The sequence below is a fragment of the Falco punctatus genome, assembly GCF_963210335.1.
Source record: "Falco punctatus genome assembly, chromosome: 3".
NCBI lineage: Eukaryota > Metazoa > Chordata > Aves > Falconiformes > Falconidae > Falco > Falco punctatus.
In genome coordinates this window covers 35,055,467-35,070,195 of record NC_137582.1, presented here as the reverse complement: position 1 = coordinate 35,070,195, position 14,729 = coordinate 35,055,467, and the positions used below count along the sequence as shown (strand labels likewise).

General features: G+C 37.8%; 1 protein-coding gene across 1 annotated transcript in view; it reads right to left on the bottom strand.

Annotated features, from left to right (window-relative positions):
• SLC7A13 (solute carrier family 7 member 13) overlaps positions 1–14,729 on the bottom strand; it is a 46,205-nt gene that overhangs the window by 20,303 nt on the left and 11,173 nt on the right. The window contains exon 4 of the mRNA XM_080381914.1: positions 1–14,729. This exon is cut by the window's left edge and continues 20,303 nt beyond it. Coding sequence (XP_080238040.1) covers positions 14,484–14,729 — 246 coding nt within the window. The 3' untranslated portion in view covers positions 1–14,483.

The window sequence follows — 14,729 nt, the reverse complement described above, 5'->3', positions numbered from 1 at the left end:
CAAATGCTTAATAAAAATATAGAAAGGAGCAAGCATGTTGTGAATATTTTCCCAGGGTGCTTTCTCAGCCTCTAGCAATCTAACTTACTGAGTTAGAGATACAACTTCTAATAGTACACAAGGGAATTTCCTTTCCTGACTTGTCCAGGGGTTTTTTGAACTGTGGTAAAATTCAAGCATTCACAAATCCAGTGGTAAGAAATTCCACTGATTAACTATTCATTGTGTGAAAAACGCCTTCATTTTTGCTTTTGCTGCCAACTGATAATATAATTTGATATCTACTAGTCGTTGTCTTGAAAAACACAGAGAAAACTTTTTCCCTGTTCACTTTGTCTATGCCATTCACAATTTCACAAGCCTCTTTTTGCACTTTCACTCATTTGTCTCTTTTCCAGGCTGACAAATTCTAAACTACTTATTAGCTATGACTAGTATAAGGAGTCAGTCTTTGTTTACCCTTGCAACCTTTGTATCTTTTCTCCTTTTAGTACGTCCTTCTGGAAAAGGACTGAAACTGCACATACTGGTTTTAACTTACAAAAGGGCATGGTGCTGTGCTCTGTTTTGTTCTCTGTTCCTTTTCTGACCATCCCTCTGACATGATATTTGCTTCATTCTGTAACTGCTATTGGGCTCAGAGACAATACTTTCATCAAAAGGACTTCTTTTAACCCCAAGGTCACTTTCTGAAGCCTGCTCATATCCCATTGTTTTCCAACGTTTTAAAATAAGGATAATTTTTTCCCAGTGTGTACTATTTTATTATTCTCATCATATATAAGGCAAACTGCATACTGGACTCCTTCATGAAGACCATGGCCAGAAGATCAAAGAAATTTGTTGTGCTCCTCAGCACCAGGGTCTCATCTGGGGCTCCCCAGTTTAAGAGTGTTGAGAAAGTGGCAAGACAGGGGAGGGCTGTGAGAGGGATGAAAGCACTATCAGAAGGGGCTGCAGGAGCTGGACACAGAGGAGAAACTGCAAAAGCAACCAGCAGTTGCTTGAAGGGTAGTTGCAAAGGTGACAATGCCAACGGCTCCTCAGTAGTGGCAAAAGGATACAACCAGGGCCACGTGCTGCAGCAAGGGAGACTGAGGTCGGATATTAGAAAGAACCCTTTCACTGGGAATGTAGTGCAGGCTTTGTGGAAAGGCTGTGATATCTGCACCCTTGGGAGTTTCCATGATTTGCGCCTAGACATCGACACGGCTGACTTGGTCTACTGTTGGTGATGGTCACGCTTTGAGCAGCAGGTTGGACTTGATGAGGAGCCAGAGGTTCTCCCAGCAAACATTGCTGTAAGTCTGTGATTGAATGATTTTACAGTTTTTACAATGGGTACTATATTTGCTGGTCTTTTCTTGAGTTAATGGTGCAGCAAAGCTAACTGAATATCTTAATGAGTATTCAGCTTAATTAGGTGCCTGTAGCTATGCATCCTGGCTTTAAAAAGACAAATCCCTGAGCTTTAGAGGATACTAGAAGAAGCAGTGAAATACTGTATTATTTCATAGAGCTTACACAGTTGCAGCAAAAAAATTGTTTGAATTGACAATGCTTCATCCCTAAGATTTTACATCTTTTAAAAATATTCATATAAGAGCATTTGTGTCTTTGCATCTTTAAAGAGAGAACTCTTGAAGTGTCTTTAGCACTTAACCACTGCGATTGATCAGCACAACTCACACAATGTGATTTAAGCCACCAGCCAGGCAGATAAAGGGATCCCCATTCCTCTCGCTGGCTGATTCAGTGCATTGCAAGCATGGGAGATGCTGAAGGCTTTGAAACTTTCAGGGCTGGAGTAAGCAGGTCTCAAAAGTTTTAAATATTAGAATATTTTTCTGCAAGCTCTTTCCCAAGAGTTTATATTGCATTTAGTAAGGTTCATGGACTCATGTTTTAAAAATCGCTGTTTTCTCTCAGTACTAAAGAAAAGAGACAGTAATATATCAGATTTATTTCCAGTAATCAGACTTCACAATCAGTTTTATTTTGTCTTATTCACAATATAAAATTTACTCTTCTATCTTCTCCTGGCTGCTTTTATTTTAATTCCCGTTGCAGCAAAGAAATTACTAGAAAAGCATTTCTAGCATAAATTCAAGTGTGAATGCAAAAAATTCTTCTTCTGGTTTCTATTAGTGAAAAACAACTTCTCTCAACATTGGTATGAAGAGAGGAAATTTTACAGAAAATACTGCAAAGTGTGTGTCTGAAGATAACATTTAAGTTTGTAAGACACATTTAATGTATGCATCTTTATGAATATGCAACCAAAAATGTTTTATAAGTATAAAACTTTATATTATGTTAAGGAAAAAATAAAGATTATTGTACTTACCAGGACAGAAAAATATTTTTCAAGAAAAATAACCACAGGATAGGTCATGTGCCTGTTTGCATTGAACAGTACTTCACTTCTAGGAACAAAATTCATTGTCAATAATGCAGTAAGTTTTGCATTCTTACTGTCTGATTTTTTTCTGCTCCTTTCTTAGGTTTTTTTCCACACTATTTCCAAAGTTTTTACAAATATTGCCCTTTAACTTGCTCTTCAGGAGTAGCAAAAAATTTACCATGGTAATGCTTTCACTGCACACAGAGTATTTCATTATCTGATTTGATTGTGGTAATTTTTAAAATTAGGTTCATGGTGTGAATAGAAGCAGCAAAAAATTAAAAATTCATTTCTTAATTTAATTCATTAAACACTGCAATGTTTGCTTAAAACTAGCTGTTTACCAGGCAGTTCAATTGCCAGATATACATAGGAAATGCAAAAAGAGGTGCAGATAAGAACAAGACAAAATAATTTTAAAATGAAAATGAAAACATATGATGCTATGCTGTTGTGATTTTGGAGTCACGGACTTCTTTCAGGTGAAAGCAAATACTTCCGCAAGTGCATAGTAAGTGGCACTGGTAAGAATAAACACTTCACTGATGTTATTATTTCACACCTCTGCAAAATTTAGGCAAGTTATTGCAAAATGATGCCTCTACATGATAAATTCTACCATTTCTCAGGTAATAGGGGCTGAAATGGCCCTCAACATAATTTTCGCTATGTTAAGTTTAAGCTTTACTGTAGCTGTGTTATCTCACATAGTGGTGAGATGATGTGCAAGCCCATGCTGGCATACCTTGGCAGCCAATGGTTCAATTGAGAAGGAGGAAACACCTCTCTCTCTACACATGTTGAAAGACAAAAGAGCAACTCCCTGCTTTGTTTCTTTTCAAGTTGATGAGCCAGAAATGTGGAGATTTAACAGGACAGTCATCTTGCTCGAAGCCCTTGGAGGGGTCCTTTCTTCACCCCCTTCACCCTTTAAAAAAACAACATTCTCACAGGAGGCAGCAGTCACCAGTGACACAAATCCAGCCTGGCCCCTTTTACAGAACAGCATCACATCTCCAAGGGTGAAACTGATGATGATGAGGAGGACAAAGGCTAGGAAAGCCTTGGCAAATGTGCTACAAGTTTTTTCTGGAACAGAAATCACAGAGCAGAAAAGCAGGTGCAGGCTGGGGGCCGAGGCACTCTAAATGGAGAGCTCCAGTGCCAGGCACTCCAGGGCAGCAGCCTTGCAACTGGCCCAGGAGCATGTATGGGGCCATCAGAGCTGCCCTGAAGCTTTCTGCTCCATTCTCACCTCCAAAACACCCTGTACACAGAGACAGCGAGTGGGTGATGTAAAACTAGTGAAGTCAGCTTTCCCAGCAGAGGCTCCCCGTATGTCAGTGGAAGTGGCAGCTCCCTGAGCAGCAGATTTCCAGCTGGCTTCCAGCAACGAAGCGGTGCAACACACCTGCAATGGGTGCTTAAGGGACTACAGGGACACCACATCCTGGGAGAAAAAAAAAATCTCAGATAAAGCTGCTGCTCCTACTCCAACTCAGGCTGCTGAAACCGTCAGAGAGGCCACAGGGAAAAAAAAAGGGCTTATTAGTGGTGTCGGTCCGTGTATTTGTGTCACAAGCTTTCAGTTTGTCCTTCTGAGAATCGTATGCTGTCATGCAGTCCAAGAGCAGATTACAGCAGCTACTGCTTGCAGGAAGGCGTGCAGAGCAGTGTTGGAGTACTGGATACTGCAGCAGTTACTATGGGTCCTCAGTGCGCAAAGGGACTGAAAAGAAGAAATGTTACGTCCAAGCACAGTAAGAGGAAAGAAGCTGAAAAGTCTCAAAAAAATACACTAAGGAAAATTTTCAAGAGACAAAATCTGGTGTCAAAAGAGACTACTGCAACAGGTTAATTTTTAAAAATGTCATTGTTTAATTGGTTTAATTGATTATTACAGCGTGATGGAACAAATGTTCCATTTTAATACATGAAAGTGTTCTAAGAGATGCATTTTAATAAATTTAATGAGAATATTTTAGAAACTTAAGAAAACAACCTCAGAGGATCTTCAAGGAGTTAAAATGTAGGCAGGGTGTTCCTAAATGCATTAACATTTATGTGGAATGAAAGTTCAAACGAGACCCTTCCATCCTATGTATGATTCAAGCCCATAAAGAAATAAAACCTTGCTGTGTTAATGGCAGCCTACCCATTGGTTTCACTGGGATTTCACTCCCGCAAGCCTCAGATATAGTCCTACTTTAATTTAAAGTTGAATTTGCAAACTCACATCGGTGCTTTTTATTTGATGATGATTTCTTACGCTGTATTGGAACCCAGCAGACAAAGATAAACGCTGCTTTCCTGCTCGTCTCCCAGTTTCTCGCTTTTTACATGCTTCAGATCAGCTCACAGCCAGCTGCTCACTGATCAGCATCACTCTGCGGTTACCTGCAGGTTTTTTTCTGCCTGTTCTTTTGCCACATCACTGATCTCTGTTTGGTACTGTTAGCTTACACTAAATTCAGCTTATCCCAGCTTGGGTCTGGAGCCGAGAAGCCTTCTGGCTCCAAGGGAATTAACCGTTCATTTGTCAACTGTTTGACCACCTCAGCGGGTGTTAGATCACAACCTGGGAAATTACACTTCTTATAACAAATGCACAGAGGATGGGGTCAGAACTGTGGCTGTGGTGACTTACCTAAGGCTGCTGGTTCCTGGCACCTCCACTGGTCCCAGGACACCTCCTCTCAGAGGGCTTCACTGCCATGCCAGCGCAGATGAAGGCTGCCTGGCCCTCACACGAAGTCCCAGACAAGGAATATGCAAGTACTGATACCCACCTAGCCTTCAGCTTAAGTGGCTGAAAAGGTACGGACAGGTTGGAGAAATGGTAAATTTGTCCTTTATTAGGTATATAATATATCTATATTGTATATGTAGGTATACGTATACCTATATACCTATTATTACCTATATGTAAATATATATACCTATATTAGGTAAATTCATTGGCTTTTTCTTTTTCTAGATTACTGTCTAGAGCACTTGGAAAGCACAGCTAAAGGCTGCAAGACTAAATCTGTGAGCTTTCTAACCAGTCAAGTATGGGATCAGAGAGGAAAGAGGCTCCTCTGTTTCCAGTGCTGCTTAAATGGAAGAATTACTTTCTTCTCCTGCACCTTGCTCTTGACGGATTTCTCTGATGAAAGACCTTCAGCACTTAATTGAAGACTGTTATGTTAACCATCAGTGAAGGGAGATGCTTCCACTAGACCAGACACAAAGGGAACTGTGATCTGAGACATGCCCTTGCCTTTGAGGGTTGCTGCTGACACCTCCTACCCGAAGGTGCTGGTTTATGAGGCTCTCAGCTGAAGGTGGCTACGCTGCACCATTGACGATGCAGAAATCATGGTGGCAGGTCATCTAAAACTTTTCCAGACATCTCCACATGATGCCAAGATCTCAACATACCTTTCTGAAAACTGACCCCCAGGTCTGCATTACTTGATCAGGATCTTCAGAAGAAATATTGTGACATGATCAAGGACTGGATGCACCTCAGCTAGGTCCCAGTTAAGGTTATGAATCTGATTGCAGCTTTACAGTGGCTCTGCCACTCACTTCAGCATAGACATAATTCTGCATAACTTATTGATTATATCTGGCCAGTATTGTTATGCATGCAAGTTCTGAAAATAAAGAGCAAAACCAACATAAGACCTTAATTTGGGCTTCAAATTAAATGCCTGGTTTCAAATAATTGAGTAAGAACCATATGTTGCCAAGCATTTCAGGAAATGAGGATTTGTCAGACTAAAAGATCAATTAAAAAGCTGATCAGTTGCTGTTTTGGGGGGTTTTTTTCCCCTTAAGGAAAAGCCTCATCTCTAGCAGTTAATGTTGATATTGATTATATATAAAACCCCAAAGATTAATTATGCTTATAGTGATGATGCCCTAAATATTGATTCTTCCGATTGTGCAATTTTTTCAAAGGCTGTACGGCTAAAGTTAGTAAGTCTGAAGTTAATACTAAGCAAGGAATGTGTCAGTAGGTTTCAGCTCCAGAGAATATTTAGTGTTTCCCCCAACTAAAACAGAGGCATTATCTTGATTACAGGAAATGGGCTGAAAAAAGCCCATATTAAAATACCTGGATGACACTAAGAGAATCAAGAAGAATCAGAGTTTTTCCCCAAAATATATTAAGTCAAATTATTGCAAGCACGATCACATACCACAAATGCAATGCACTCTTCCATTGCACTGGGAAAGTGATTATGAACTATGTATGGGATTACCCAAGTTAAATGTAGTAATAACAATGCAATAAGGTTACAATTTTTTAAAGTGTTTAGCTTTGTCTTACTTTACATTTAAATTCCAAGAACAGGAATTACACAAAACTACCACACCATACGCTGCATGGAGTAAAAGCCAGTAAATCACAAAATGTAATTGTGAACAAGAATGTATCCTCCAGCAGTTGTATTCCTAGTGGAGTCTCTCATGTATCACCTTTTGGCCTTAGGCTCCTTAAAATATTTTATCTAGCCTGGAGCAAAACCCCAAAGCTATCCCTGACATACTCTGGGTCTGACAAAGTTGAGGAAAATCACAGGTAATGAAATGGCATGTTGCTGCTATAAGGCATGCTGAATAATCTGGGCGTAGACACTGAAATATGAATTTCTGTATCACCCATCCAAAACAAGAAATATTAATCTTGTTTCTAGGATGTGGGTGTCTCTCCTGGGAATCGCTGCTTTGCAGATGTTAGAAGCCTTGGCACACAACTAGCTAAGAATAACTCCTTAGAGTGACGCCGTGGTCAGACTTGGAATATAATTTCTGCAGTCCAAGTAAAAATTCCTCTGTTTCACACCACAAGAACTCTACATTACATCATTTGTGTGACTGCTGCTGATACTAAGCCCAGTTTTAGCGCCCTCAGAGAATGCTGATCATCCTCACTTAACTGAAAATGAAGAAAGATTCACATAATAAATCTCATCAAATAAACTGGAAAAAAAAAAAAAAAAAAAAGAATGATTTTAGTGAAGAGTCCCCCCCGTGAACTGGTAATGACTTGGTCAGTTCAGTAAAATCTATACGGTGAACAGAAATTCAGTAACAGCAAACAAAGAGCTAAAACCAAACCAGAAAGTCAAAGGAGACAAATCCAGAAGGGAAATATCTCTAGCAATGCATTTTTTACACTTTAGAACAATTACCCAGGCTTGACTATTAGTGGAAACAAAAAACTTAATCAACTAGCAAGTGTAAGATAACAGGCAGTAAACTTGCATGGCAATGAACGCACAGAGGAGATGCCATTTCTGACAGCAGATTTTAAAACTTCTTATGCTGGAGACAAAGCTGAAAACCACAATTCAGTGCCCTGCATGTTTTCACGTTTGGGTGACTTTTTGAGTATTTCACATGCACTTGCTGCAGCAGTTCTGCCAGACTTAGTCCAACCACTGTCTGCTATGAGGGTAAACTGCAGATCAGAAAGGCGTCTTTTGCAAAGACTGAAATACATATGATCAAACTCAACTGACACATTTTGGCAGCTGTTGTGTTTATCCTCAGCAGCTTTTGAAAGTAAATTCAAAATGATGCCATAACCTTTTTGGCTTAGAAGGAGCTGAAGACCACAAAGTGAAATGATTAGACAATTCTGGAAAAAATACCAACATAAGACCTGTCAAAATGTGCTGCATAAAAGAAAGTTTTAAACATTGATAGCAATGGCTTTGACAGAAATTTCTGCTGGAAAGTACGTCAAAGGCTGCAACTTACTTGTTGCAAAAAGGGATTAAGAAGAAACGGGAGAAATAAAAGTTACTTTCATGTTTCCTGAATATAATTTTATTTTTAACGAGGTCTGAATGAACATATTGAGCCTAAAAAAATAATGTATATATGTACTTCAAATTTAGTCTGAATTGCTTCAACTTTGAGGTCCAGAATCTTGCAGTGTCTTTATCTGCTAAATTTAAAAGCCACTTAGTAATGCCTTGCTTGGCATCAAGTAAAAAAATTTCCATTTGGCTAAGCTACAATATCCAAGTTTGAGCCATCGTGCATGGTTGGTTTTGTGTCATTAACTGTCTGCTGTTGGAAAGGATTCAGAGAGAAATCACAGCCACTCCTCCTGTTGGGGAGAGACAACTGGAACCAGTTCTTCAGAGGAGGTCTAAGCCTTGCTGCCCATGCAACACAGAGAAGCAGGATCTCACTGAAGCTCAGTTCAGCTGACCTTTCACGACAACTGTGGATCACTTCTCATGGTCGCCGGCAACAAAACTGATCTAACAGCCCGCTGCCGCCAGAAAGGGGGCAGTGGTTCTGCCTGTTACACATATGACGGTAACTTTTGCAGAGCATATTTTTTGCTTCTGCCCAGCTGATCACAGAATCCTGATTTTTTTGGCTCTTTGGATACTTAGCTAAAGCATGCATGAATAAAAAAATCTACATTGTATAGGAAAATATTTTTTCCTGCAAGTTCTTCCATGCATTATTTCTCTCTGCCAGAGAGCCTTTACCAGCTGCCTCTCTGAACTTCCTCATCTCCACACGGTATTCCTGTTCAGTAATTGACCAAAATCCTGTCCTCTTAACTTTTTGTTTGCCATTTTCCATTTCAGTCACGTATAAACTTTTCCAGCGATAGCTCCATTTTTACAGACCGCTGACAGGCACACTGAACGGTAGAATCAAAGTCTGATCGCTGTGGGGCTCCTTTTCACAGGTTAAACTGAGATCTCATTTGCCAGTTTCTAAAGCATTTAATGTGTGTCATGTTGATTTTGTCATCTTCCAGATATTTCATAAGACTTTTCTTATCTCATTTCAAGTAAAGAAGTTTGAGTATTATACATGAACATTATTATCCTTTAATCAACCAAAATTACAGAAAATATAAAGTGAAGCTGGTTTGATCGGATTATTTTCCATAAACACAAATGAACTGGTATTAATTATGCTACCCTCTTTCAATTCTGTATTAATTCAGTTTCTTATTAGCTGTTCCATTATTTTTCCAAGGATTTATGTCATACTGACAAGCCTATAATTACTTGGGTCATCTCTTTTATTCATCTTAAATATTGGCATGTTAACTTTCTTTTGCTCTCCTGATACTTCCCCTGTGTTGCAAGAGTTATTGAAAATCAACATTAATAGTCAAGCTCCTCAATGGTGCCTTTAAACCTGTCGGATACAGGTTATCCAAACCTGTTAATTTAAAACTGTTTAATTTCCTGTTCCAAAGCAGAACAGAAACAGCTTCAAAGTCCCTGACGCGCACACAGCTCTTACCCCACCAAATCAAGCCAGTAAGAACTGGGATGCTCAGGGTCCCCCTTCACTTGGAAAAAGTCATAAAGAATAATGACAAGAATTATGTCTGACTCTCCAGAAGAGAAGGTGACAAGCAAATACTCTTTGACCTGTAAGCTGTTAAAACGCAACTGTTTCTGTTTTAGCAGATGTAGAAACTGTGATAACGGGGAACCTTAGCAACATCCACAGCGCAGCGATCAAACCTAAGATTAGAAGTCAGAAGTTCTGAGCCCCTCCATGCCTAACAGCCACAGGCAGCTCCTCATACATCCTCACACAATCCTCCCCTGTGTAAACCAGAGGTTCCAGCCACTAGTCACCACATCAAGGCAGAAACAAAAATGTACAACTTTATTTTTAGTTGATTATCTTTTTACTGAAATCAAGGTTAACACTATGAAAAGGGAAGTAAATCGCTGATTTTTTTCATTTCTTCTGTACAATTGCTGTGGTTTGCCTCAGTAAATTTTTTCTTTTTTTTGTAAAGCAGTTAGCACACATGGAATTAATAGGATATATAACAACAAGTAATTTTTAAAATAAGACATTATCATTTGGGGTTTTATGTTTTGTTTAATGGAGATAATGGTAAAAAAAAAACCAACTAACAACAACAAAGCAATGCACACATACATACAAATATTGCATTAGGAACCTACAAAAACACCTAGGGATGTTGCATGCTAAACTGGTCCAGTACGGTATTGAAAAACAAATATCCACATCTTAAGTTTATTTGTTGTAAGGATGAACTTCTGAAACATGAAACATGCAAGTATGCATGAGCTTAACATTATAAAGTCAAAGGTAAAAAAATAAATCAAAAATTTAAATAAATGTCTGATATAGTCTAGTACTAAAGCAGTCACACTTCTATATAGCATTTTCTGAGATATATTCCAAGTAGGAAAGCAGGTGAGACCAACTAGTGTCACTGAAAACAAGCTATAATATTAAAATATTGAATTGCTCTTAGCCAGAGTAGCTAATATGAGTTATAAATTTGAATTCTGTTCCTTTATGCTTAGTGCTTGTAAATGTGGATTGGTCCAGCAACAATATAAAGTCTATATAAACTGAATACTGTACTTGATTCTTTGTGATTTAGCATTCTAAACAGGCAAAAAAAAAAAGGCCGCATTAAGAGAACATCAGGTGACAATACCATATCTAAGATCACTTCTATAATGTTAATTGAGCTCAGCTGTGTGTGTCCCTTTCCAAACAGCGGGTTATTTAAAGAGAGCATTCTTTTTCAGAAGACCTCTATCTCACCCAGATCTGGGAGTAAGTCAACGGTCTGTGTTGAAGAAGACACTAAATGTGAGTGACCAATCCCTCATTTGCTGTACAAATGGAATCTGACATAGTGAACGAGGTGGCACTTGCAGAAGGGTTGCTGGATTAAGGAATCTGATTATTGCCCAGAAGAACTCAAACTTTTCTTTCCCTATAAAATTCCAAGGTCATACTGTAATGATTTAAACAAATGTTTTTTTAAAAAATGTCATTAATTCTGTTTTTCTCATTTTCTATACCCCATCTTAAATCCTCAGGGCTTGATTTGGTGGAATTTTAAACTCTCATAGTTGTAATTTAATATTTCATCGACTATCTTAAAGGAATTGCAGCTACCCACAGTCAGAAGTTGAGTTATAGGGTATCTGCTATTCATCAAAACCAAAATGACTGTGATAATTTGTCCTTCTTTCCTTTTTTTACTATTCTTGGAACTTAATTCCAGAAGACTATAGGCACTCTGAACTTTTTAATTACTATGAAAAATCAGGTCCAAGGTACCTCATCTTAGGCATCCAAAGTTCATGAATTATTTTGGCCGTATTTCCCTTCTTTCCATCTGAAAGATGTGGAAGAACTGAATTCTCTATATAGAGGGTGAGTATCTATACAAAGTGTATGTTCACCAATTCTCTGGTTCTTTGCCCTGCTTCCTAAAATAAAGAAACATCCACAGTTGGTTCTGAATCTCCATCAATGGTTCTCCATCAAGGTGCCTGATATGAACTGACGGATCACAAGGAACATCACAAATTGCATTTGTTGTGCAACCTACACATCTGCTTAATTCACTTTATGCAAAGCAAAGATGATACTGCTGATTCAGCTCATGAGAGCAAAGACGAATTATTAGTTGTTTGTGAAATGCTCAGATGCTTCAATGGGAACGCCATAGAAAAGTCTGTAAGAAATTAAGAATGTCTATCGAGAACAGCATCTGAGCAGAGTGATAAATAAAGTGCAAGCTCACACACTGAAATAGGAAGAAAATAATAGTGAATTATCTAGCCACCATCCATTCAATCCAGTGTATGAGGAAAGGAAAGAATAGTTTATGATCTGATAATCAAAGGCCATTGTAATGTGCCTTCACAGAGCGGGGAGGTTGGGTTTGCATGGGCAGTTTTCATTCTGACCTGTTGTGTTCTAAGTGTTCGCAACTTTGCTGATCCTTTGGCAATAACCATTAAAACTGTGGGGCATGTACATGCCTGTTTCTATGTGCCATAGAAAAATTATCCACTTCATATTATAAAAAGATACATAGGTGCAATTTATTTCATAATATATTTCATCGGGACTTCTGAGTTCCCTAATTTATTGAAACTGCTAAACCTCTGAATTCAAAGTTTGTATCATTGATACATGCTCCAATTACATTTTGACATATGTATTCACTACATAACCAACTCCTTAAGGAATTCAAGTGTACAAACAAGCTCAAGTAGATCTACTGACAAGAAATTACATCGAAATTACACATCCAGTTGAGCAACATCCCCCTGATGCCTGCTTTTTCTAACCATGTGGTCTACAACACAATATTAATTGTTCTACACACTTTTGTTTTTCTTATGGCTTTCATTTTTGTTTACATATTAAAACATGGGTTTACATAAGTGACTTGTTCAAGATCAGTTGAAAAGCTGTGGCACTGCTAGGCACCACACCTGCATTTACAAATCCCTGGTTGGTGTTTTAGTCACAGTAAAATCCTTCCATCCTTCCAATACTCATCAGAATTCAGTTCTTAAAATATTACTCTGATAAAATTTTGACAAGACTTGTGATTTTGAAAATCTAAATAGCAAAATAAATGTTCTTCTGATAGCACTACTCATTGAAATTAAACATTGATTCCTGCCTTGCTTTCAGCAGGATCCAGTCTCCAGCTCAACTGTACTCACTTCACTCCTTACTTGCATAGACTTTTCTTAAGGCATTTGGAAAGGTCTAATTTTTACTTCAAATTTCCATTCTGTGTACACCACCAGCTGTGAGAAAAGCCATTTTCTTCAAGAACTTGTGTTCGTCTGGGGGCTTGTTCCAGTGCAAAGTCAAATCCTCTTAAACCTTCAGTTCCCAGCATTATTGGATGTGTACCCTATACTTCGGGTAGCTGTGTATAAAGTCTTTGCCTATCATTCTCAACTCTAACTTTTTGATATATCAGAGAATTTCATATTCTAGCAAGGTTTTTTCCATACTACTAGAAGTGTTATAATACAATACTCTGCGAAACAAATTCTCTCACCAATGCAGCATCCAGCAAGCCAGAATACCACAGTGTAAGAGAGATGTTAGTCTGGAGCCATCTATTGGTTATATTGCTGAACTTTAATAGACAGATTTGAAAACCCACTTTACACATGTAGTTTTATTGTAATTACAAAAGTAACAGCATATATTAATATATGAATCATCTAAGTATGCGGTGTTTCTCGTGTACTGGTTCTCTGTGTTCAAGTTGAGATGCCAGGAAACTTAATATAGCCCAATTATCAAAATAAAAAATAATTTATTTATCTTGCTTTCATAAACAAAATAAAAATGGAGGGGAGGGGGGCTAAAAAAGCTCTTATTTCTCAGTAACACTGGCAAGAAACAAAGGAACAAGGTAATATTAATGCCAAGATGTAAACAATTTAGTAAAGTAATCCATACATCTTTAGTTTTGCTGTGATGAAGAGGATAAATAGCTCTCATTGCCTTATTTGATGTTTCATAACATTTCATCTTGATTTTGTGTGTTCTAAATATATTGTCCTAAAATAGCTGAAATGCACCATGTATGGTTTTCTTGGGATTAAGAAAGGTCGCAGACAATTTTATGATGTTCTTCAAAGGTTTTTATCAGAAATAAATTCAGAAAAAAGAGGTAGCAGATGAACAGAAGTATAAAGCCTTTAAAACCAGAAGTTCTAATAAACTTGACTACAAACTAAAAATAATGCAGATAAATTAGTTTGGAGACCAAAAGTGTATTTATATAATGATGCTGTTAAATATGTATTTACTCATTTATTATATAATAATATCAGTAATTATTTGTGCTGTAATTTAGTCTTATTTCCATCATTGCAATAATACATGCAACTTTAACTGTGCCTTCAGGAGCACGACAGCATTTTACAGATTTTACCTTTTAAGAGAGATTCTTTGCACCTATTAAATAAGTATGCATAAACACCTACATATACGTATGTGTACACACAGACACACAGAAATATATATATACATTCATTATGCTAACGTCTATATATACATATGCATATATATACATATGCATATATATACACATGTATATATGTATGCAATATATGTGTATTCATCTATGTATGTGCATACATATAAATACATGCACATGCATGCACACCTATGTATCACACTTAACATCTAATGTGTACCTTCTACAATCTCAGTTAAACAAAATCCTCTCTTGGTTTTTAGTTGTACTGGGATTAAACATTTGCCATTATTCACATTTGCCCTCTGCAGATCCATCAGCAGGAGAAACTTCCAACAGGAGCTGTAAGTGGCAAGTAATTTTATCAAGAAATGCAAAATGCAATTTATAATGTATAAAAGGTAAATAAATAATAAGACTTCCCAGCATAAACAAGAAAGCATAAACATATTGCAGGTTTGGGGACCAGACTATGGGAGCTAAAACTAAGAAGAAAGACACTGCCACCATCACAAATGGAACTGGTAGAAACAC